The following is a 26,527-nucleotide window of genomic DNA, read 5'->3' as shown; positions in this document are numbered from 1 at the left end:
ACGCTATTCATGTAACTCAAATTGCGTAGCTTAGATCGAATTCCCCCTGTACTGTAGACAAGGCCTGAGCCATCAGTTTAAAGTGTGTAAGTGTTGACTCTTTCAAAAGTAGATCTTTTAACTGTTAGGCATTTTGAGTTAAATCGACATTAAACAAAAACCAAGACATTATTAGTATCTAAAAATCCCATCCCCTCTCACATGCACAAATTCCATTAATTAATTATGGTATCATAACTCTACTAGCTCTCTAGCTGTCTACAGAATCTTCCAGTAGAAACATAACAAAATCTGAATTTCAAATGGGAGGGAAAGTGGAAATAAAAGCAAGTAAGTGCAGAATTTTCTTTTCTTTGCAGGGTCACCTTTAAAGCCCAGAATCATTTAGGAATTTAATTAATTAATTAGCAAAGGCCAAAAACATTTTGAGTCTCCCAAAACCTGGCACCTTTGCAAAAAAATTAAGATATAATTTTAAGTAACAGTATATGCCATATTTAAAATATTTTACCTTTTTTAAACTGTAAGTATTGTTTCCAGTATATTTTACTGGAAACGCAAAACATGGGATCCCTACCCAACCGTTATTTTATTTACTGTTTGACTGCTCTGTGGTAAGAATTGTAAAATTTAAAAAGAGTACATACATCTTTTAAAGTAATTATATTAGGATGTTGTCCATAGCGCATCAAAATCTCAATTTCTTCTGAGGGATCTCTCTTACTTTTATCAATTATCTGTGAAATAAATGGTGGAAAAGGCGTCAATGTTAAATGAAGTATTTCCTCAGACGCAAAATGGATGAAAATCCCGGATTTAGGGTAAGAGACCGCAAAAGCTACAAGTAACAAGAACTTTCAAACTGAGGAAGACAGCAGTTTTGACTATAAAAGTCACACATATTTCTCTTTACTTTCATGCTTCATCCTTAGTAGTCATGAATGACATTATCCAGCCTATTCACTTAAAGCTTGAGGTTAATAGTTACAAACAAGTTCCAGCATATATTGAAAATTGCTCTAATTTGAAGATATTAGTGAATTTATCAGACTATCCTAAATATTCCTACTTCCCTCCTCCCCACTTCCTCACCTGAAGAGCCCACTGATCTCACCTTTGTTGTACTCTTATTGTAAGGTTAAAGAAAAAAGGAAAAGGGAACATTTAACAGTATGTCTATTCAGTCTAACTAAACATGTGATAACTGAAGTAATTTCAAAGCTAACAGAATTATGTTTCAAATAATTGGATATATTGTTCCATAAGTATTTTTCCAGTAAAGTTTGATGGCAACCTTCCCTCTAACAAGAAATAATGGTAAAAGCAAATACAAAATTTAGCTGAATGGAAAAATGTACTCTTTTTCATTTCTCAAAGTACATACAACATTACGCTGACTGAAAAATTAGGTTAAAAAAGGGGTCTCTTTACTTACTAGTACATTAAAAAGATACATGACTCGACTGTGGAGCAACTATTCAAATACCAAAAAAGAATTTACACCAAGTACCTTCACGGCAAACTCCATATTGGTAGCTATGTGCACACATCTCTTGCAAACAGAGTAGGAGCCAACACCAATATCCTCCTTCAGCTCATACACATCAGTGAACTGTGCACTGTTTCCATGAAGTTGCTTTAAACAAATATAAACTGCATTTTAAAACAATAAACTGTACTTTAACCAAAACATGATTTTTACTTTCTCAAGCAGCACATTTTTCTTTACTTTGCAGTTTTTTCCTTTTGAAATTTGCATTTAAAGAGACATTCAACTTGATTTTTGACACTGGATTAGTTTAAATTGCTGCACATAATGTTTATATATATTACAAGGGTTTTGGTGCTGCTCTGCCGATATAAGGGTCTTTCCAACAGAGGAGAATGGAGGTTAACTATCAATATATACATCAGCTTTAGGCATTTCAGTTAAGAAATATCTATACCAAGAAAAATAAATTTTACCTGTACTATTGGCAATATATTGGTGAGGGGTGAAATTTTATGATCTTCTATGGCAGTAGTTGCAACAAAGCTAAATCCTTTGAACAGCTGATGTGCGTTAGCACTAGGTGGAACTCCTGGAGAATCTAATTGTTAAATACACATGGTTTAATTAGAATCTGAAGAGTATTCTGTTACTACAGTATATTCAAGCTAAGCTATTGTGTGTGTTTACCACAGGTATGTTCTCAAAAGTATTTTGAGGAAAATACAAGAAAGTAGAATTGGTTCTGAACTATAAGATGTAGTCAGGGTGCCAATATATCACCTTTCACTTATATTCTCACTTTTACTTAGTTTAACAGTATCACATGCTAAATGAAATACATGCTTGCCCCCCCCCACACACACACTTTTTTTTTTGTAAACTACAAGGCTTCAAGATGTGCATAAACTAGAATACATGTAATTTCATCTATTCTCTCCAAAAAACAACCCTGTCTGATTATTCACAAAGAAGAACTAAAGACTGGTGCCACGGTTTCATTCATAGTAGCGAGCTCAAGTATGTGGAATCAAAAAGGGTGCATACGAGGGCACTACTTGCTAAAAGTTTCAAATACAGAACCATAGATGTGGGCATGGCAGAAATACAGGGATCCATGGCGACAATACTTGAAGAATGTAGTGATATGTTTCAAACGTCATGAGAGCCAAGATCTTCCCCAGTGTACACTGTGTGCAACTCTAACTTCACTGTACCCTGTCTAAACACAAAGCACAATTTGGCCCAGAGGTATTTTAACATATGTATGTAAACTTAAGAGCTATATTGGAATACAAACTGCTGATAATACCCCACGTGGCCAGCAAACCAGTTTTAAAGTCCAGATGAAACCCTCAAGGGGAGATTTATAAAAGGGACCCTTAAATGAACATACTAATTGCTGAACAGTAATGATTATAAGCCTTAATTGAGTGACTGAACATTAGAACAAAAACGTTTCACTGTGTAGTCATTTCTAAAAGGTATTTAAAAGATGACTTCACAAAAGATATTTACACAAGTTTACTTGAAGCACTCCTAAAATTGATTTGATAGCACTGGCTCAAGTCAGGCAAAACATTAACATACCATTTTACTTTCCCCACACATTGAGTTTTACCACTGCACCTCAATGCTGACATGGAAAAAGCCCTCATCTCTCAAACCTGGATTTCACCTAAATTCAAATTTGACTGGGCAAAAGAAATAGTAAACCCATCAAAAACGTAATTGAGCCAAATTATTTCCAGCTGTTGAGGATAGTGATCCTGAAATATACTCAAATATTCACAAGGGACTAGGATGTCAGTCATCTTCACTTCACTTTTGACAAGATGTGAAGAACTATGTATTAACATATCTAGGCTCACAAGCAATGTCAAAGACTCAGACATAGGACAGATCTGCTCCAACAATTGTATTAACTAGTCCCAGTAATAGGCACACATTCTGCAGAATCAAGGCTTTTAATATAAAAATGGTTCCCAGCTCTTACAGTTGGAAAAATAATCTCTCATAATGTGAAACCAAATAAAACGTACTGCTGTCTTCCTGATCTATAGACAGGCTGGTACAATACCTTTATGAGGGTGAAGGGCACTAATTCATTACAATGGGGTGCTAATTTTGAAATTACAACAGAATTGATATTAATAATTTCAGTGCTAATCATTTTAGCAAAAATATTCAATGTCTACTACTAAATACAATCCCATTAGCTGGATATCAATCACTTAAAAAAAGAACAGTTCTTTCTCTCCATGACTGTCTGGCAGCTCTTACCCTCTAACACACACTGGTCAAAATAGAATAGAAGAAAAATGCGTTGCTGCTCAATTTCCTCTCATCTTATCCACTTAGAGGAGAAGGCAAAGAAAAAACACTTTCTCTGCAGTTTCTCTCTCCAGCAGCTAGGAGGGGATGAATGGGAGAAAATGATTCACTGACTAAGAATGCTCCTCTCTGGGGCCTGCACTGAGGTAAGGATGGTTTGTAAAGGATAAGGAAATGAAGCTAGGTGGGGGAAATTATAAGTCACTTGGGGGAGAGGAGGGAGATTTGGATTTCAGGCCCCTTTTTACCATTTCAAGTCAATCCACCACTGGAGAAAATAGGGATCAAAGAAAGATAAAGGCCAAAACAGGAACAAGAGAAATGGCGAAGGGAAGTAAAATTGAGACAAGAGTAAAACACACTTGTCTATCCACTAAATGACCCCAATTCCACAGCTGATTTCACTATGATTGGTACAGGGGTGAAAGTAAGTCTCGGAACTTCCAGGTATGGGGCTGGGCTGGGGCCAGCTCTGGCCCCCGGAAGGGGGGGGGGCGGGCCTCGGGCGGAAGGGGCAGGGCTGGGGAGGGGTCAGAGCCAGCCCCAGCCCACCCTGTACCGGCAACTGCCTCCTTCCCCCTCCCCAGGGTAACAGCGGCAGCCGGGAGCTCTGGCAGCAGTTTAAAGGGCCCTGGGCAGTAGCGGCGGCTGGAGCACTGGGCTCTTTAAATTGTCCTGGGAGCCTCGCCACTGCTTCCCCAGGGCTCTGGCAGCAGGGCTCCGGGGACGGGGCTCCAGCTGCCACTACCACCCCAAGCCCTTTAAATCGTCCCCGGAGCCTGCTGGAGCCCTGGGAAAGCGGCGGTGGGGTCCGGGGACGATTTAAAGGGCCCAGGGCTCGGCCCCCGCTACCACCCTGGGCCCTTTAAATCTCCGCCCCAGCCCCGCCGCCACTACCCCAGGGCTCCAGCAGCGGGGCTCTGGCAGCAATTTAAAGGGCTGGGGGCTCTAGCCACTGCTGGGAGCTGCAGGCCCTTTAAATTGCGCCTGGAGAAGCCAATCTACCCCCGGTACGGCACACCGGCTCTTGCCTTTCATCTTTGTGCTAACTCCCAAGATCAGTGGCTCTAATTTTATAGCTCTAGCCCCCAGGTACCAAACAACAATGTAATTTAGCCCTCCCCATACAATGAGATCATCATATTGACTCGTTATTTTCTAAATATATGCATTACCTTTGGGGGTTTTTGCTGTGAATTCTGGATCAAAACAGAAGGTATCTTCTGGCTTACCAGAAGCAGGTTTAAATGGGGGCTGAATTTCTCTTCTGAACAGTTTCTGGAACAGAAAAGCCACAAAAGAAGTTTAACTAAAATTCAGAATTACTTTACAGATATTATATATTTTGCTAACCTAAAAGAACCACCACTAGAATGTTTTTCATCTATTTTCAAAAGATTTAGTTTTCTGAAAGAGCACACTTCAAAATAGCAGGCACAAAACAAACATGTATTGCTGATCCTTTTTTAAAAAAGATTTATTCAGATTTTTCTGCTCTCCTGATTCGAAGGGCCATAGCAGGGAAGATAGAGTCAGAAAGGCACAAGAATATACCAAAGCTTTCCCCTGCTCCTTCCGCTGTATACACCTTACCCACCAGGCCTCTCCCCTTCCAACTTATTAAGTAAACAACAGCATACAATTGCCCCCACCAACTCATCCTTACCTCAGAAGGAGATGGGCTGGCAGTGGTGTATTCCCCAAATACCAGAACTGGAACCCAGTTTCTGGCTATTGTGGAAGGAGCCAGGTTCTCCATATCACTCCAATCCCAAGAGGAGGGAGAGAGGATCTATCCCATACTTTCCCATTCTGGATCCCTAGGGCAGGAGATTCTCCCTACTGTCTTGCTCTCCCTGCTTTAGGGGATGAGGGGATTTGCCACCTCTTAAAACAATAATCCAGGTCTTTCTTAGGTCCCTTAAGGGAACAATGTGGAAAGGCAGCTCCTCATTCTCCGTCCTGATGAGCAGTACAGTAGTAAAGCATTACCCCAAACAGGTACTCCCCAGCCCTATTCAGGGTTTGGGAAGAGAAAAAGGAGACTCATTCAGCATCTCTGTTTTCATCCTTGTATGTCGAGGCCTGTGGAAGGTTGAGTGGATTGTAGGGGCTTTCTGCCTCTACCCTGGCCAGGTGGTACTCCCTGACCATCACCAGACTCCCACTGCTCCCTGTCCTTGTGTGCAGGAATATCACTGAAGAGAAGTCATCCCAGGCCCACTATCACAGGGCTTGGGGAAAATATGCATGAGCTCACCCAGAGCAGTGCATGACACAGGAAGTGAAAATGACCATTACCAAACCAGAACTGATTACACACCAACTGCTGTCAAATATTCAAAGTGCACACTGTAAAAAAGCAGGTACAAAACTTTCAGGTAAAAGTGCAATTTCTCAGTGGTTTTCAACCTTTTTTCATTTGCAGACCCCGGAGAAAATTCTGAATGGAGGTGTGGACCCCTTTGGAAATCAATCTGTGGACCCCCAGTTGTCTGCAGACACAGGTTGAAAACTGTTCTAGATACTGCTCCCTTAGAAATCTCAGTTCCTTGTCAATAGAAATCCTCTTGCTACTGTATAAATATATTTTCCTATTACTCGGTATATAAAAATAGGATTTTTTTCTCTATTTAATATTTGTATTCCCATAACACCTGCCAGACAGAGACAGGTGAGTACAGGGAAATAAGTTAATATTAGTCAGCATGATAGGCAGTGGTCTCAGCACACCAGCTGCCGAGCTGTTAAGATTTTTGTAGGCATCACAGCAAAAGGACAGTTTTAAGGAGGATAATGTTTCATGGTTCAAGGACACTCCTTCAAAGCATGAAGGGAAGCATGGGAGAAAGAACAAAGGAACTAGTTTGAAAATTCAACAAGTGGGCACTGGAAGTTGGCCTCATGGGCTGATTGGAGATGGCAGTTGTCATCTTGGTAGTGAAGGAGAGATGACAGGTAGAGTTAAGACATGAAGGGCCTTGAAAAAGTGAAGACAAGCAGCTTATGTTTGATGGGACAGAGAAGGGGGAGCCAGTAGAGGAATGCAAAAAAAGGCAGGGAAGGGAGGTGATATGATTAAGTCATCGAGCTAGGGAAATTTTGCAGCAGCATTCTGAATACATATGAGCAGGGCAAGATTGCATTTGTGAAGGCCAGGGAAAAGGATACTGCAGTAATTGAGATGTGAGATGAGAATTTAGCTGTGTGGATGGGTTGGAAGAATTCATAGATGAGGCCAGAAGAGAGCACTGTGATCATCTAGTCTGACCTCCTGTACAACAGGTCTTTAGGACTTCCTTGCATTATTTCCTGTTTGAACTAGCGCATGTCCTTTTAGAAAAAGATACAAACACTGATTTAAAGGGCTGTATTTTAGAGATGTTATGCAGAAAGTATCAGTCAAGATTTAGACAAAGCCTGGATATGAGGACCTAGAGAGGTCCAAATGGAAGAGATACTGATGTTATGGGTCTGTAAGACAGTCAGAACAGTGGCGTTGTCCACAGTAATCAAGAAAGAAGGCATCAGGGAGGGTTTTGGTAGCAGAGATTAAAAGCTCTATTTTAGCCATGTTGAGCTTGGTCTGACAGCTAGACATCCACAAGGATATGTCAAAAAGAGGCAGAAGTTTTAGTTTGGACAAACTGAAAAAGATCTGGAGCAAAGAGGTAGATATACAAGTCAGCAGCATGGAAAGCGTAGGTTAATTTGGGCAAATGAAATTACCCAGATAACAAGTAGAGAAGAACCAAGGACAGAGCCCTGGGGAACCCACACAGAAAGCTGAAAGGGGAGGTGAGGAGGAGCACCAGGAGAGGACAGTCACAGAAGCCAAGATTTCAAGAAGAGCATGTCTGACAAGTCAATGAGGATGAGGATGGAGTACTGGTTCTGAGCTTGGGCAAAGAAAAGTTCAATAGAGACTTTAGCAAGAGGAGTACCAGGGATAGAAACCAGATTAGAAAGGGCCTCGCATGGAATTAGACAGGAACTCCAGACAGCAACTGTAAACACTGCATTCAATGAGTTTAGAGATAAAAGGGGAAAGGAGATAGAATGATAGCTGGGGAGGCAAGTGGGGTCAAGGATGGGGCTTTTTTTAAGATGTGAGACTAAACACGATTGTATTATGAAGGGAAGAGCCAGAGGAGAGTGAGATATTAACAAGTGCAAGGGAGAAGATGAGAGTGGGTGACTAGCTCCTTTAAAAGAAGCATGTCCAGCTTCCTTATATCATAGGAGGAGCTCTCATCTGGCCAATTATGAGGGTGGGGCAGTATCTGGGGCTATGGAAGAATCAGAAAGGAAGGAGGTCCATGAAGAAAGCTGTAGGAGGTTCCTGGAAAAAGGCTGAAGGCATGAGAGCAGCAGAGGATTGTTGTCTGACTTTCAAGCCAGACAGCCAGAACTGAGAGCCACAGAAGGCTGAGACAGGGGAGCAGCAGAGGGGTTTACCCTCTGACATTTCCATGGTACAAAGCTGGAACCAGTGGACTGAGCACCAGGATAACAGTGGAAGGGCCTACCTGCTGCCCTGTTTGAGAGTTACTGAACAGGGGAACCAATGGATGCTCTCCTGGTGAGGATGATCTCCCAGCAGAGAGGCAAGGGAGGGGTTACCTGCTGGGAAGAGCTGGGTTATGCTCCTGCTCTCATGGCAGAAAGACAGGAGAAGACCAAAGAAAACCCCAGGTGCGCTAGAAAATGCCAGAGTATAGTACATGCACTGTCGATGGACTAGATGGTTTGGAGTTTTAAGGATTCTATGGACTGGGGTGATAAATGACCTAGCTTTTGGGACTTTTGGTTATGGACTGGTTGGGCTATGCTAAGTAATAAACTGACCCCTGAGGAGGAGTATTACTGAGGCACGACAGCATGTCGTGGAGTCTTTACCGGCCTAAGAGAGCAAATGGAACAGTAACTGCAGCATAAGGACCACCAGCCACAAGAACGAACTCCGGGCAGAGGAGTAATTGTTCACAGGGTATAAATGTGTTCCGAGTACCTTCTCTCCTACCCTCATTTCCTTTCCCATCCACTCACCTTCTAATATTTATACTAATGAACAAGTGGGTTTTTTTAGGACATTTTCACAAAGCTCCACTGAAGAACAGTTACTTACTCTACAATAATTGGGGTTCTTAGACATGTCATCAGCATGGATCCCACTTTAGGTGCACACGCCCCTCATGAGCACAAGAGTCTTTTGAATAGCTGTGTCCACCTGAGTCGTACAGGCACCCCGCACCTCCCTTTGTGAGGGCATAAAGGGCAGTGCTTCTGTGACTCTCCCTCAATTTCCTTGCAACCTGAAGCCAGCATTAGCTGAGGACTCCTACAGCAGGGACAAAAAGTGGGTTGTAGGATTCGCACTGACAGCATCTCAAAGAACCAGTTACATAAAGGAACAGTTCATTCTTAGCTATGTGTCAGTATGGATCCCCTGTGGTTGACTGGCATAGAGAACTTCCCCCTCACCCCCCCCCGATGGTGAGAATGAGGCATTCCAGCTGCATCAGTAGAATACAGACTGACTTGGTCTACACTTGAAGGTTATATCATCGCAGCAATGTGAGTTAGGGGGATGAAAAACTGCATCTGATCAGTGTAAATGCAACTATGCCAATGGGAGAGGGCTTCTGTTGACTTAGCTAACTCATTTGAGGAGATTGTGCTCCTACATCAACAGAAAAATCCCTTCCATCAGCGCAGACATACTTGTAGCACTGCTCTTCCAAACTTGGCACCTGCTCTGGCAGCTAAGTCCAAGGTATAGTGCTTGGCAGAAGTCAGCAGCTTGTTCTCCGTTGCCACCTTGCCGACCTTTTGACACTAACACATTTCTGAAGTAGGCAGAGGATAAGCAAATAGTGGAGTGAGGCTTGATGTTTGGCAGGAGAGCTGCACCAGTCATTTGTAACACAGCGTGATACACTGCATTATCCATTTAAATATTCTTTGTGTTGAGATGGCCTGACCCTTGGGGTGGCCAAGTCCACCCAGGAATAAATAGAGAGAGAGCCTGAACAATTTATTTTTCTGAGCATAGAGAAGCAAAACTCTGGAAATGCCCAGTATGTGCAGCTTCTCTCCCAATGCAGAGTAAGGCTTGGGGGGAGGGGGGAGCTGATTGATTCAGAGGGAACTCTGAAACCACCTTGGGAAGGAATGTAGGTTGACATTTCAATACCACCTCATCTCTATAGAATGTCACGTAGGAAGGATCAGCCATAATAGTGCTTGAAGCTCCTTACTCACTCTCCTGGTCTAAGTGATATCAGGAAGATTGTCTTCAGATTGAGATGAAACAAGGAGCATTCTGAAAAAGGCTCAAAGGAAGGCCCCCTTAGCCTCAAGTGGACAATGCTGATATGTCAGGCAGGAGCAGGTTCTTTGACTGGTGGGTAAGTATGTGATAGGCCTGTGAGGAACTCAGATACCATACAGAGGGAGAAGATGGCAAGCAGAGATTGCTCCGAGGGGGACCTTAATGGAGCTGAATGGAAGGCCAGAGGGTTCTAATTGCAGCAAATAGTCTGTATAAGGTCCAGGCCATGTTGGGCCATCCAGATAGAGCACTTCTTCCATTCTGACAAATAAGTCCTTCTGGTAGACATCCTCCTGCTCTATACCATGATCTCCTGGACTTATTATAACAATTCCTGTCCATGGTACCTAAGCAGCCAACATCAAGGCCAACAAGCTCAGGAACTTCAGGTGGATGGAGTATCTGAGGTGCTGTGAGATCAGGTCTGCGCAGTCTGGGATCTGGATCAGAGTCTGAATAGACATTTGTAGCATGTCTATCAACCAAAACTGCCTCAACTAATAGGCAGCTATGAGAATGACTGTAGCTTTGTCTCTTGATTTTGGACATCACGCTGAGCATCAAGAGAAATCAGTCAAAAGGTGAAAAGGAGGCCTGGATTCCACTGCAGAAAGAACACATCTGGCAACGAGCCCTGGCTCCAATTTCTTTGGAACAGAAATTCTGACACATGGAATTGTCCTTGGTCGCAAAACAGGTCTACCCTGTCCTACCATAACACTGGCATATCTTCTTTACAATGGATCTTTGCAGGGGACACTACTGACTGGTCATGTATGGTCTCCTAAATAAGCCAACCGAGTCACTGCTGACTCCTGGAAGATGAAGACCCATCAGGGTTCTCTCATGTTGGTAGCATTGTGTCCAGAATCCGACAGTCTCCAGAAGAGGAGCAATCAGCAGGGTCCTCCTGCTTTCACATGCAGTGGATTGCAGATGAGCTGTCAGTCAGAATCTGCACTGTGAAATTTCAGAGGACAGGTAGGAATGGCATACAGGCTAGCCTGACGAATGAGTTCCAGGACTTATGTGAAGTCCCATGTCTTCTGGGAACCAGGGGCCTTGCATTTGCACGTGGTCCAGGTGGGCTCCCCAGCCTGTCCCTGATGCACTCATAATTAAAATTCCTTTTTGGGGTGAGAGGGATGTGAATATTCCTCTTTTTTCAGGTTCTAGGTACCACATCAAGTCTACAAGGACACGAAGTGGCATAGAGACCTCCTTGTCCATCTGCTGTTACACAGAGGGAGAGACTATCCTGAACCAAAGCTGTAAGGGCCCCAGGTAAAGTCTGAGAAGCAGCACCATGGACACACATGCTGACATATGACCTAACACCCTAAGGCAAGTCTGTACTGTCATGTTTGATTTTATCTCAAGAAGCAGTGATTGCATAACAGGATTCTAACCTCTGAGAGGTCTGCTCTCTCTTACCAAGAGTTGATCATAACTCCTATGAACACTTATCTGCAAAGGAGTAAGATGATTTTTCATTCTTCACAAGGAAGCCCAACCACGCAAACAAGAAGAGTGCATCTTCTAGACTTGCCACCTTCTCCTACTGAGACTTGACTCTTCTCAGCCAGTTGTCCAGGTACGGGTAAATGTGGATGACCTGTCTCCTCAGATGCGCCGCTACCATCACCAACCACCATTTTGTGAAAACTCTCAGCGCCACAAGTCAACTCTCAGAGTTGAATGGCAGTAACCTGTGTGCAAATTTCGGGAATCTATCTGTACACCTTAAGAAATTCTGGCAGATATTATGAAGTTGTTACTATGAAAACTTCTGTGTATGTGGATTCCACCTTTGCTGACAAGGGCTGAATCACATCCCTCCCATACCAGGAACAAAAGGGGGTCATTAGAACTCAATGACTGCATATTCTAATAAAAGCATCTTGGGACAATGGATTAGCTGGAGCACAAGACAACCAGTTTTTCCCTACCCCTCTGCAGGGGGCTGGTGTTTGGAAAGTGGAAAATCCCCAAACACAGGACAAAGAAATCAAGGTGTTGATGCTAACCTTTAAAAACCACAGAGACGAGCTGGGTCACAGGAGATGACTCAGAACCACGCTGGAAGTTTTGGGCAGGAGAAGAGCAGAGATGAGCATGCTTGCATGGCAGGGAGCCCAGTTTAGCTGTAGGACCAAACAAGTCAAAGCAAGGTGACCTGGATAGAGAGGGGCTCTCTGGTTAAGAAACCAAGCCATGAGCTGCAGCAGAAGGGTCCCTCGGACACCTCTAGAGGATTCAAACCCAAGCCCAAAAAATGCTGCAGAGTGACGAGGAAACTGAGTCAGCGAAATGTGTTTCTTTTCTTTTCTTTTTTTTTAAATAGATCTACGCATTTCTTGTGCTAATGAAGAAGGAGCGATGGCTGTTTACAATCCTGTGCAAGGTCTGAGAGTGTGTGTTGTATTACACATATCACAAGCCCCTGAACAGTTAGTTTATGGACCAGAACACCCACGTGCCTGGAGTTCTGCGAGAGTGTGTTTAAGCTACAGGACAGTTTGAGATATCAGCACTGGTCCCAGGGGTGAGGCAATTGTACCAGGAGGTTTCAGCTGAGGAGAGTGTGCTAAACAGAGGTGCTACACACCAACTGTGTGCTCAGAGACCACACATCCAGGGGAATGTTTCAACAGTTCAAACTCCAAAGGTGGAAAGTACATGGGATACAGTGAGGTGGTTGCTCACAGCATGAGTGACCAACAGGGGGTGCTTAGCTAGATCCAACACTTGGTACTGACAGCGATTTGGACCCACTCAGCTATTTCCTGTTGGCCAGACGGATGGCTATGTGGAAGTATGAGTCCTGCAAGTCGAGAGCCACAAACCAGTCCTGAGCCTACATGGATGGAATGGCAGAGGCAAGAGTTAGCATCCTGCACATGGGGCACCAGTGTATGTATTTGTTCAGTCTCCTCAAGTGTAGGATACGACTAAGACCTCTTCTTCAGGATAAGGAAATATCAAGAGTAGAAGCCTCATCCCCTGTATTCCCACAATTTCTCTTCTATGACTCCTAGACAAAGTAACAAGGCCACATATGTTTGCAATAAGCTCTATAATACGTTCTCTGAAGCTGGCCAGGGAGGGTATCAGTCAACACTCAGGAGCAAGAGATATAGGGGGTTCTGCAAGGGCATAACATGGCTTGGTTGTGGGCATCAACACAAGTATTGGGGTCCTGTACCTTATGCTGTTTCCACGAAGGTGGAGGACTTAGAGCTTCCGTCCTTGGAGAAGTGATGGTTTCTGTCCTTGTAGGATGGCCCCAGTATTGTTTGGAGATGCATTTATGCTCCACATGAAATTATGCCTCAGCTTCTCTTCTTCTGTCAGCGTGGCATAGGTGTTGTTGAAGTTGCTAGCCCCAGTTTCAACAATGTCCTCTTCCCCACCTTTCTATCTCTACCTGATCTCAGGAAACAGAGGCATCCCTCTACATGATGGAGTGCTGGTCAAAGCAGCCTCGAACCTCCATCTTGATGGTGATTGTTTCTTCTAGGTCTGAAATGACCTGCATGGATTGCTCAAGCAGATGTAACTAGAACTGTGTGTCTCTGGACTCGTGGGTCTTGGAGGAAAGCAATCAGCACACTCAACACCTGTCTGGGATATGGCTGTCCCCTAGGCAAAAGACATCGTAATCTATGTCTGTCAGTGAGGGGATGAAGCTATGACAAGAGAGGCAGGGTTTGAAACATGACTATTTAGACTCCATATTGGGGGGGAGGGGGCCCCGCAGGGAGAATGTCTTTTTTATTGGAATATTCAAATTAAAGAAAACGAGATAAAAAGGGTGAAGATCAATTCTCCTTAACAAACTAATTAGGAAAAGGACAAGTTTGACATTCAGAGGATGTAATGGGTTGGACGCTCACTGGCAGTAGTAGGGAACTGAGGGAGAACTGTGGCCGCACTGCCTTTTATGGCTTCACACAAGAGCACAAGGAGGCACAGTATGCATGCACAGCCCTGACAAACACTGCTATTCAAAAGAATCCAGCCTCCTGAACACAGGCACCTATCTTGGGCTTACAATGACACACACAAAGGACTCAAATTTTTGTACCTCTCCCCTCTTAGTCATTTTGAAGGAGTTCTATTTGGTATTTTAAGATTTAGAATGTTGCAATTCTAATCACTATTAAAAATGTTAATGTGTGTTTTAAAATTTTAGTGAGACCCTCAATAAATACTGTACAGCAATGAGGAGAAATACAGTCTCAGAATACTATAGTCAGAAGTCTCATTTGTTTAGTATATCCTGTTTAATTACCTTGCAATTTACAGAGACATTGCAAAATGTTGTAGCAAAACTAAAAATGGCTTTGAAATTAAACTGTTTTGTACTTACATTCCAATCAACTGTTGAAAAAAAAGGATGTCTCTTGATTTCTTCAACTCCATCGGAACCAGCTCCTGTAATTAAAGGGAACGAAAGTGACAATTAAAACCAGATTCAGCGTAAAAATCTCTAAACAAAATTGCATTAAAAAGTTAGTCACTTGGTTTCTTAGAAAACTGCATGGAATCACTTATTCATGGAATACTGACTAAGGTTAGCGTTTTCAAGCAAGATATTTGACTGAGAACAGACTGGTGTATAGCTAGTAGAATTCACACACGTTGAAGAAAAACAATCACGTTAAAAGGGAACCTGGAAAAAGGAAAAAACTGGACTTGTGCCTTGTTTGCTTCTTTTGGAAATATATAGGAGCCCTCCTCACAGGGCATCTTTACATCAGTTTACGAAGAATCAGGAGTACTTCCCTGCAAGTCACTAATTTAATATTAAACCTCCAAACAAGTAATTGGAGACTATGGTTGGGGGAGTATAACAGCATTTTCCAATCTGCTTCCTGATTTTTTGTTTGGCAACTTAATATCTAGTTTTTACTCCAGAATTACAGCCATTTGGATGGTCTGATAAGCCACTGTTCCATGCACCTGTGGAGGGCTGCCAGCAAAAACAGGAAGTTAAAATAAGACACAGACAGGCATATTGAGGGAGCTAAAATAAGAGAAAGGCTACTTTTTTCTGAGTGATGGCCTGCTGACCTTCCTCTGTCATTTACTCAGGTGAGCCAAACCCAGAACTCAAGCCATACTGCAAACTCAAGAAAATGAGAAAATGAAGACTGTTGAATAACCAAGAACTGATATGGCTATTCAGTGAAGCTTCACAAGTTCACAAGTTATGCTGTAGATGGTTTTACTTCAAGATCCAGGTCAAAAAGAACCAACCAAAACAAGATCACATTACCTAATCTGTTTGATGGGTTCCTTTTAAACAACATCCGTAGAAGGCTTTGCGCTTCAGGGCTAAGGAATTGTGGCATTCCAAGCTTTGCTCTGGAGAAAGACAATGAAGAAATTATGACTTCAAAAAGCATGTTTTGCTAAAAACGCTCTAGATGGACTCATTAAACTGAGGGTAAGAAACTCTGCCATCAGATCTGTCAATGAGTGTCACAAGACAGTGGAATTGTGTGAACGAGATTTCAAATTGAATATAAATATTAAAATAGCTACCCATTCAAGAAACTTTTAGAAAAAAACACATAGTGTGGCATAGTGGTTTTCAACAAATAGGCTGCTTCAGACTAATGCTGCATAAAGTACTGAAAAGTTGTGTATCCCTGAAGAGATCTAAGTCTAACCAAACATGCTGGCATATGACAAACAGGAAGTATTCATCCTTTCCTACCAGAACCAACTTTTGAAGGCACTTGGAAAGAACCAAAACGACCCCTGTAATCTACACAACCCCACAAGTCACCTTTTTATTCCTCCATTCAGAAAAAGCCTCAAGAATTAGATCATAAAGTCATTAGAGAAGGCCAAAGGGATCAACTTAATGGAGATTATTTTGTAAGGACAATTACTAAATTTAAAACAACTTTAGTGATTTGAACAATTTTATTAATAATCGAAGTGTCTAGTTCAGCCTGAAATTTCTAGGCAGAATTGTAACATTATGTTACACACGCACATATTCATTTTGCTACAAATCCTGAAATAGGTGGTGAACTAACCTATCTTCTGCAGCAATGCTGCTATACATTAGCCACACACAGGGTTTAGTCCCTCCTGCCATGGAGTCAGGACTAAACCCCCTTTTCTTTAGCACCCATCCCCCTCAGAAAGTCCCAGAAGTCTAACCACATGAGCTGCAGGATACCCTTTGACTACTCATAAAAGCAATAAATTCTTGCTTCCCTCATTTAAAGAGTGGCAAGAGTGTACAGTTAGGACTTGTTTACCAATCACCACTGTACACTTGTCTTACTATTACAACATGGATTAAACTATTTGATACAGAACGTGTGTATACACACACGCTTGTACACAGAGAATAGCATACACACAATCTGTATAAAATAGGTTGTTTTGTTTTTATATAAGCTATGTCGTAACACAGACGAACAGCATATAGAGAGGTTGTTGGCAAATAACTCTCTAGTGTACTTTACTGCCCCTATTTTTAATACTAACTTTACACACACACAAGTTTATGTTTACAGTTTTAAGCCTCAGAGATATTCTCCAGTATCCACATTGTTTGTGATCAAATTCTTACTTTTGTGTTTGACATTTTATAATTTCACATCCTGAAAATGAGCAAACTACAATACACAAGCTAAAGCATAATATCTATAGCTACATTTTGGGTTACTTTCAAAAACAAGGGTAATTCTATTAAAAAAAGAGAATACTTACTTTAGTATCATATTCATAGTTTCATTTCGATCTTTACCTTGAAATGGTAGTGTACCAGTAAGCATTTCAAACTGAAAAGAACAAATGTTTAATCAACATCAAGTGGTTAATTTTTTTTTTAAAAGTACTCTTACAAGATTTTAATTAAAATGGTATTTCACTTGTACTACACACACTAAGACCTGAGAAGTCTTCAGGGTGATTAGCAAATACATAGTAATTTTAATTTTTAAAATATCCAAAAGTTAAACATTTTCTCTTCAAAGGCAATTTACATGACAATCAATATCAACAGTAGATGGGATAAAAAGATGATGTAGAACACCTTGGAGGGCTTTACAGACTAATGGTGGTTCAGGGACCATAATTCAAAAGCTACTTGAGGAGTCAAATGGAATTCTCCCTGAAGTCATGTACTGCTACACCATAAAAAAGTAATCAAAAATTTGGTTTTTATTTTTCCTCCTAAGTACAAATGCTAATGGTGTAACAATTTACTATCCACAATGGCACATATATTAGTATTACTGGTGTATTCCACTTTTCTGTGTTGTTCATTCAACAGGCTTGCTGTTAAACATTTTTTTTAAAGGAATGCTTTGTCAAACTCAGTTTTTTTGTTTTTTACTAATAAGCTATATGTCAAAGAAACATTCCAACTGAAGCCTTACAACAACTAGGAAAGTGACTGAATAAAATTGTTCTGGACTGCTACAAAGTCACGTATATGTTAATAATCCTTAGAGGTATGCATTTCCTTAAAGGTCTAAACAAGTCAAGGTTCGACTTATTTCAAAACTATTGTTTCTTCAGTAGTAATCTAGTTACCACCTTCTCCCAGGTCTTCCCCTCAACCTAAAGTCGTCCTAATTCTATTTAGGCAGTTTATTCTAAATAAATTTAACATTACTCTGTGGAGGCATGCAGACTATTTGACTGCAAACAACATTATGCAATTAATCATACAGTACCATAAGAACACCAAATGACCACCAATCGGCACTCTGGTTGTGGCCTCGCCTGTTTACTACTTCAGGTGCCATGTATTCTACAGTACCACAGAAAGAGTAGGCCTTCTTTTCTTGATCTACTGATTCTTTGCTGAGTCCGAAGTCTACAACAACAGCATTACAAAGATATATCTAGTAAAGAACTTTAAAAGCAATATTTTATACAATAATTTTATATTTTGGATTCACACAACCAAAGACTGTTTATGAATAACGAAATGGTAATCCTAAAGCTCACTGGAGAATGAGAGTTAAATAGTGCATTACACAATCTATTGTACTGTGCCAGGAACAAGTGAACTGAAAGTCTCAGCAACCATTATGTTGCTTAGTTTTTCTGCCATTAGGTATTTAAAACTTTACATATTTAGAACCTTAAAATTATGAAAGGTTCTACATTTATATTTCTTATTTGCTGAGACTTTGCTGCTTGCTGTATAGGATGGAAAAACTAGATTTAAATGAGAACGCTTCATCATAGAAAACACCAGACTACAAAGGCCATGTCTATACTTACAAGCTTGCAGTGGCACAGCTGTACTAATATAGATGTGCCGCTGTAAGAGCCCTCGTGTAGTCTCGTTATCCCAAGGGCAGAGAGCTCTCCCGACAACATAATGAAACCAGCGCAACCCGCGGTGGCAGCTATGTCAGCAGAAGAGCGTCTCCCACCGACACAGCACTGTGCATATGAGCGCTTATGCCGGCAAAACTTATGTCGCTCCAAGGGGTGTTTTTTTTCACACCACTAAGCAATAAAAGTCTTGCCGACGTAACTGCTGGTGTAGTCACGGCCTTAACTTACGAAAACAGCTTATGTAAAAATCAGACTTAAGGTATTTCTACACTTAAAAATGCTACAGCGGCACAGTTACACCACTGCAGTGTAGACGCTCCCTTCGCTGACAGGAGAGAGTCTCCCATCAGCATAGGTAATCCACATCCCTGAGAGGCAGTAGCTAGGTCAAAAGAAGAATTCTTCTGTTAACATACCACTGTCTACACCAGGGGTTTACTACTGCAGATATTAGTAGCAAATAATAATTTGCCAAAGTCAGACTTGTTTATATCAAGCACACCTCTCAGTTCTCCTTTCCATTGTAAGAAGGAAAATGGAATTTTATAAGTGCTTGTTCATTCAAAAAGCTGCCTTACAAGCAGCTTCAAAATGCTGATGGGAAAACAAAGCCTCAAAGAATTACAAGAGGTTTTTTCCTTTGGACCCAAGTTGAAACTGAATTTAAGTATTGATGTACCCTGCAAAACAATATAATCTTGTAACCCTGATTTCTCACTACCCCCCACCCTCCCGACCCCACTTTCCCACTAGTCCCTGCACTGTGAAAGCCCCAAATGGCTAAGGTGTTTAAATGTGGTCTGGAAGGAGAAGTTAATCTAAATTAAATCCCTCAACTGGGCATTTCAAGAGAAGCAGAAAGCAAGAGAGAAAACCGCTCAGAGGCTGAAGGAGTCCAAGAGAATGGTATCCAGAAATCAATAATATTGTATAGGGATTCAAATCCCTGTTGTTGCCTAAGAGTCTAAAGCAAGTCTGAAACAAAAACACATCCTGTAGTGCTTTTAAATAATGAATATCCAGTAATTCTGTAATCTAAGCAAAGCCCATTTGGCTAAAAGTTCTATCAGAAACAATAAAAGATTACAAGTAAAACTATTGTGTATATTGTGTACATTGCACTAAATGGATGAGAGTTTAAATAATGTATCTCTTTTTAATCTTGCAAGGCGATTCTAATAGCTGTTAATACTTATACAGCACAGCATATAGTGAACTTCATGATATAATCAAAATGGTTACTTTACTATAATTTTAATATGGTAATATAATTTAAGAGTAAACTAGTTCACACTTTGTACTTATCCCAATGTTTATAATGCAAGTCTTGTTGGTGAACTTTAATTTTCCAAAAGAAAATAGCATTATTTTTTCTTGTAATACAGAATTTTTCTACACCTTTGTTTTTAAACTGATTAGACTATAATTTCTGAAATCACATTTTATATTTTTTAAAGAACATGTTGTCTGCACTAAATCTTTATCTTCCTTAAAAGACCGAGTCAGCATATTGACATTTCAGCTTTGCTGAACATCTGCCTTGCTCAATCGCATTAGCTGTTGATCTTCAGATAAAGAGACATTTTATAATCAACCATCATATAAGCCACTTAAACCTGAACAGTAGTTTATTTCTGTTATTGATGAAGTGTCATCTGAATTTATTTACCTTATTTTTAAAAATGAAGTAGCTTTCAATGTCTATTTTATAAACATTAATTTCTAGAACCACTTTACCCACAGAAATTAACCTTTACAGTGGTTTTTGGTTTTAGGTTTAACATAAATACGATGGCTCCAATCCTGCCATCTAATCCACGCGGGAAGATCTCACTCACGTGGAGTCACACTAACTTCAATGGGATTCTGCCGAGGCATAATAGTCTGCTAATGTAGATCAGACTGCACAATCTAGGGCTATATCAGTTAATTTAAAAAACTGTTAAATTAAGTACTGGTATATCAAGATTGTTATACAAGAAATGCAACTCCATACTAAAATACCTAATTTCATTAAAATATTTGTAATTTCATGAAAATATTTAAGCGCTAATCTATTAAATTTTACCTACCTGTTAACTTGATATGTCCTGCTTCATCAAGCAAAATGCTGAAAATTAAAATTCACATTCACCAATACACGTAACAGGAATATTTATATATAACAATTTAAAGATAGTAGCTAAAGACAGATCTCAACCAATCTCCCAATCTTTAATTTAAGAACTCTGTACATTATATTGCAATCAGTGCATATATTTAACTATTAAACCCAATACATATAGCTTATAAAAACATCTTTTACTCCATTTTTATAAAATTATAGAGATGTATAATGAAAATGCAAAGAAGCAATTAAACAAAATACATGTAATAGTGGATAAAATAAATTTTACTTTACTTTTCTGGCTTCAGATCCCTGTATACAATCCCCAAGCTGTGTAGATGATCCAAAGCAAGGGCCAGTTCTGCGAGGTAGAATTTCACATCTTCCTCTGTAAACATAACCTAATAAGAACTGTATAGATTTACCTTCAGATCTTGTCAGTTTCTAATACTGCAATCTAAAAACAGACAGTTCTTCTGCTTCCCTAAATTCAAATATTTCTCATAACTACTACATTTCACAAATTCTCAGGAGACAATTTCACTTAATACAGATGATATGCAAGAATAAACTATAGACTATGAAGTTTTCTGTAGATCTAACCCTGAAATTATTTTAGTGTTCCTCACAATCCAGCTCTTAAAGAATTAAAAGTAAAAATAAATGTTATTGCAACTGTAAGGTAGCATAATTAAAGGAAAGTTAACTTTTGTATCTGCCTTGCTGGTTTACCAGTATTCTTTCAGCCACAGTGCCCTATACAGAGCATTTCCTATTCCTGTTTTTCCAGTTTAACATGTAGTTTGATGTACTATTGCTTACAATAGTATAAAATATACAGGATGTGTAATTGTAACCTTAAAATTTTATATTTCCATTTTATAGTTTTCAATTGAGTGATGTTAACACTATTAAGACTTATTAAGTTTCCTTCTAAAAAAGGAACTGCTTGTTCCTAAAGTTAAGTTCATACTTCACTGAGGTGAACAAGGTTGAAGAGTGGACAGAATCTGCACATCATTTACATGAACAGAGATGCATTCAAACCTTTTCTGCTCCCTTTTTTGGAGGGGGGGGTTTGAACATTTTGCTACAAGGTTGGGCTGAACAGCAACGGTACATCTTTACATTTTGTTGTATTTTGTCAATGGGAAAAAAAATGAGATCCAGGAATTTTCTTCTTTAGTTTGCCTGCCTCTCTCCCTTATCACCATGGCTTTTCATGTAAAAGAGCCAAGGATGTTAGGGCAATGTCTCTACCTATTCCTCCCCACACCGCCCCCTTCTCCTCTCTTTGGTGTAACAGAAGTAGAGATGTTCTCTAGCAGCCCAGAGATTATTCACTCTCCTTATTCTAGACCTGCTTCAATACATTCTAAGACTTCCAGGTATTTAACTTGCGCAAAAAATCACAGCAGCAGTGTTGACAACTCATGATATTAAGTCTCATGGCATTTGTTGTTCTTCTCAAAGCCCTGGCTCCTCGAGTCAGGAGATTATGTGAAAATCTCAGCTTTCATTTAAAAACAAGTTTGTAGCCCAACTAGTTGTAGAAAAAAGCTCTCTCTCTCACACACACACACACAAATTTATTTGTGTGTATCTGTGTCGCTCTTCCTCCAGCCTCCCTTTCTCACTCTCTGGATATATCATTTTCAAATGCTTTGGTAATACTGTAATAGGTTTATATTTTGTATGCACACCATTTAGACAGTCTCTGCACAGACAGAAATTAGTCTGGGGGAGAACTATTTCAATGGCCATGATTCTCCACTGCATCACAGGGGATGGGGTGGAGGAGGCGGTGGGATTCTCAAATGATCATCTCTGTTCACTTTGTGCAACTTGGCCTATTAGACAAGAAATTCACACTCTAAATGCCACATATAACCCAGGAGACTTGAACATATATTCAATTGTATCTAGCCAAATGTTACACCAGGTGAGGTTAGTAGTGCCTAGACAAGAAGCAGGGAGATTGAGGGAGTTAGTTAAATAAAATAAGGAACAACTAGTCACATATGTGGGGTACAGATAAAGCATTGCTTTACCTATATACAATGCCATGTACGCTAGCTGGTTGACCCTGCATGACTGGGGCCTAACCAGGACTGAGAAAAATATATTTGCCCTCAGTAACAGAGTGAGTTCTCCCTTCTGCTCTCACTACTTGCTGTTCCTTTCACGCACCTTTCTTCACTTAGTTACACATTATTTTACCATTTTAACATGCTGGTACCATATGGCCACACAGACAATCATTATCTGAGGAAATTATAACATAACCAGTAATAACTTCAAGCATTTTGGATGTCTATATTCTTAGAATATTTTTTTTAGGTCTTTAAAACCTCAAATTATATTCCAAGATGAACTATTCTCCATTTGCTGAAATCATTGAGAGTACGAAAGGAGCGTAGAAACTTTGTTCATTTAGTCTCCTTCTATAGGACTAGTTAGTCTTGTGTAAACGATGTTGATTAAGCTTAGTAATATACATCAACATTTGGAACTATGAATACAAGATGTACTCTTATTGCTGAACAGCTCTGCTCAAGATTAAGAAATATTCCTAATTTGCACAGCGCACAGGTATTACTGTAGTTTGTCATGTCAAAGTTGTATGCAACAGAAATAATAAAAGAATGAATTAAGAATGAAGTACAATGAACAAAAATGACTGTTACAGTCCAAAGACACAAGTGAAGTTTCCAAATCTCCAAATACAATTATTCTAATTATTACTTTGCAACCTAACAAGATTGCACAAATTCATTTTAAATACGATTTTCCCCCCAAATTAAATGTGGTAAAAACAAATTGCATTAAGTTTTACTTCTGAAGGGAAAGCTGCAGTAAAAGTGCTTTATTGGATGGATATCAGACATTTTCTGCATTGCAGCGGAAAAAGTCCCATACGTTAGAATTTTAAAAACCAAAATTAACACTTAAATATCTTATTAACAGCTAAACAATCAAAAACAATTTCAAATATGCCTGATAATCCATGTGTGGGATGGTTTCAAGTGGCCCTAGGAACTGACCCCCCCCCGCATTGGCCTGGGTCATTCACTTTCCATTGCCATGTGGTATTGCAATAGAAAACAGTGTTTTTAAAACTATTGTGTTTTCTTTATAGAAAACATCAGGTGTTTTTTAATATACAAAATTAAAAGTTTTAAAAAATCATGGTACTTTAGAAATAATCTGAAGTTTGTTGAAAACCAAATATAAACTTGAGTAATAAGTGACCTCAAAATTATTGCTTATTTCTTTACTCCTAAAAGAGAGATTTCTCTCTTTTTCAGATACCCAGCCAATATTTTTACAGCCAGATTTGCACCCTTCATTTAAGTGTCTATTTTGGAGGATCCGTATATTCTAGCTGCACTATCACAACAAGACCTGAAGTCATTTCCTATTATACTGAGATTTCTTAAGGGAGACATCTCAGATCAAATGGAAATAGAGATTGACCACTTTCCTGGTTTATGCCTCATTCATTCTTAACAGGTCTGCTGACTCCTACAAATAGACAACTCTCTCAATATTTTCATAGCACAGCTACAGGATATTTACATTGAGTTTAGTTGTGAAATACTGAAAGATCACTATTGCAAGCTAATAAAACGAGTTCAATGTAATTTTAGGGCATATACTAGGTATATGTTCCCTGACCCATCCTCAATATGTAGCTTGACTTTAGGAAACAGATGCACTGAGAAAATCCAGCTCATTGGTTCTTAAAGCTTAAGGATACTAATTTGAAACAACTACTGACAATCTATTTCACATCAGCCAGCTAGTTTGCCCAATTTTAGACAATGTCCTCTGTTAGACATTATCGAAAGGAATGTCTTGAAATCATATGGAAGTAGATTTAAAATGAGAAACAGACTCGTGAAATTTATGAAGCACTAAAAACTCATTATGAAGATATTTTCAAAAGTTTAATTCAACACCTAGAATTTTTACAGAAAAGTTTTGAAAAACAGAATATTTCTTAGCTTGGAATATTACAAATACCATTATAGTCCACATGCAATTTCACAGACTGACAGATTTAAAGACATGTCATCAGAGTAGCACAATTAGCATTCCTCCCCAAACAAACAATAGTGAGCTGTCAATCAAGGTTGTGATTTCTCCAAAATTGGGGGGGGGGAGGAAGGAGGGGGGAGAAAAGTATTTTACCTAGAAAAAAAATATTCGGTTCAAGAAACTAAACACTAAAATGATTCAACAAACTCAGGGGCAGCTAAACTGACATCAAACTCTAATCACACCTGTGTTCTTTATTATATAAACCTGATTTACTTCAACTAGGTCTTTATGCAACAAGACCACTTTTAGATTAGAGAATTTGGTATGGGGAGGTACAAAAAAGAAATTTTAGGCCAATTATCAGTAAAAGTTTGACACTGAGGTTTCTTAAGCGATGGAATATCATCCCAAGGGATGGATATTATTATAATATATATATATTTTAGGAGCTCAGTTGAACTTTCACTTTTATATATATAAAAATGAAAGTTCAACTGAGCTCCTAAAAATAAATGGGTCAAGAATTAGAGAAAAAGACAAAAGGAACAATCCAATATTGGTAGGGGGTTAGACAAGGATGTCATTTTCCAGCTCTAATTTCTTTGCGTCTTTGAACCAATTTTTACTATTGTATTCAGTTAAAATGTAGGTACTTACCTCTTTGGATAATCGCGTGAATACATCTCCTCCCCTGAGAAAATCCAATATTAAATATAGCTTCCCTTCGGTCTGAAAGGCTGATTTTAAAACATCACAAAACTTAATGGATAGTTTTATATGACAATGGTGAAATTAGACACAATACTCAGGCATTCTATAATACTTTTTTACGGCTTTTATTTTAGCGTAATAGAGCAGTTGCTTCTGAACTGAGGTAATTCAATTAGGCATGAGAGCCTCATATGAGCTACTGAAATCTGTGAACTAACCTGAATAATTAACACCACACGAATACTGCATCAAAATGTACTATATTCATTTATTTGAGAAATGTAATTTAGTTTTATTCATTTTGTTAATACTTTGTACAGGGAAGTTTGCAAAAAGTAACCATTACTAATATATTACAAAGTGTTAGTGACAAGAGATCTCACTACAGCACTGACGTTCTAGTACATCTTTACTAAGCATGGGGAGACCCCCCCAGTATTTGTACAATAATTATGTTTTTAATTATTGATATGGGAATTAATGAGGTTCTACTATAATAAAATTTGCCTTGTTAGGACTTAACACAACAATTTGAAAAATTAAGAGTTTCGGAATTCAAACAAGTCATCCACGCACCACCACACCCACTGGTGTGCCAAACTCAGTTTTTATATTGGACTAATATTATTGTACCTAAATTATTACAAAGTATTGGTTTTAAAAATGGAAAAACAATATCTGTGGGACATTTTCCAAAAGCTGTAGGAAGTCTTTGGGGAGCTTAAGAATAGTAAAGGCATTCAAAAATAATGAAAATGTTATATGACTGTGATGGGGTGTTGTATTCCTCATTCTGGTTCTGAGAAGGTTGAATTAGGCCAGGCAGACCCAACCAACCAATTAAGCACCAAGTCACGAAGAAGAGGCTGTGGTTACTGGAGCAAGAGGGGCCTTCAAAGTGAGAAAAGACGACTGATAGGGACACCGCCAGAGGAGGGCAGAGCTAATCCCCAGGACTGCCACGAGGAGGAGCCACTAGCAGTAAGTGGACCCCGTGGCAATGGTGTACGATTGAAAAATGAACAAGGGATCAGATTCTGTGTGACTTGCTCATATATATGTACAGTGAATGGGAGAAGCACAAGAAGCCTCTTACTCCAACCCCTTGCACTGCCCATTAAAAGTCAAGTAATTACATTTTAAACTTAGCGATACATTTTAAACAGGGCCTGCCAATCAGATT

General features: G+C 39.8%; 1 protein-coding gene across 3 annotated transcripts in view; it reads right to left on the bottom strand.

Moving 5' to 3' along the window:
• The window catches only part of RPS6KA6 (ribosomal protein S6 kinase A6), a 79,994-nt gene that overhangs the window by 22,379 nt on the left and 31,088 nt on the right, over positions 1-26,527 (bottom strand). For 2 of the 3 annotated variants that reach the window (XM_073360914.1, XM_073360915.1), the window contains 11 exons: positions 25,291-25,370; positions 20,884-20,990; positions 20,555-20,592; positions 17,867-18,009; positions 16,896-16,966; positions 15,439-15,527; positions 14,530-14,594; positions 4,999-5,101; positions 1,966-2,090; positions 1,511-1,636; positions 648-737 (listed from right to left, as the gene is read on the bottom strand). In XM_073360914.1, the coding sequence (XP_073217015.1) occupies positions 648-737; positions 1,511-1,636; positions 1,966-2,090; positions 4,999-5,101; positions 14,530-14,594; positions 15,439-15,527; positions 16,896-16,966; positions 17,867-18,009; positions 20,555-20,592; positions 20,884-20,990; positions 25,291-25,370 (1,037 nt within the window). The remainder of the gene's footprint in view (positions 1-647; positions 738-1,510; positions 1,637-1,965; positions 2,091-4,998; positions 5,102-14,529; positions 14,595-15,438; positions 15,528-16,895; positions 16,967-17,866; positions 18,010-20,554; positions 20,593-20,883; positions 20,991-25,290; positions 25,371-26,527) is intronic. The other variant, XM_073360916.1, reaches the window with a different exon arrangement.

The sequence above is a fragment of the Lepidochelys kempii genome, chromosome 9 (genome assembly GCF_965140265.1).
Source record: "Lepidochelys kempii isolate rLepKem1 chromosome 9, rLepKem1.hap2, whole genome shotgun sequence".
Classification (NCBI taxonomy): Eukaryota; Metazoa; Chordata; order Testudines; family Cheloniidae; genus Lepidochelys; species Lepidochelys kempii.
Note: the sequence above shows the minus strand (reverse complement) of the source record. Positions and strands in the feature narration are given on the sequence as shown.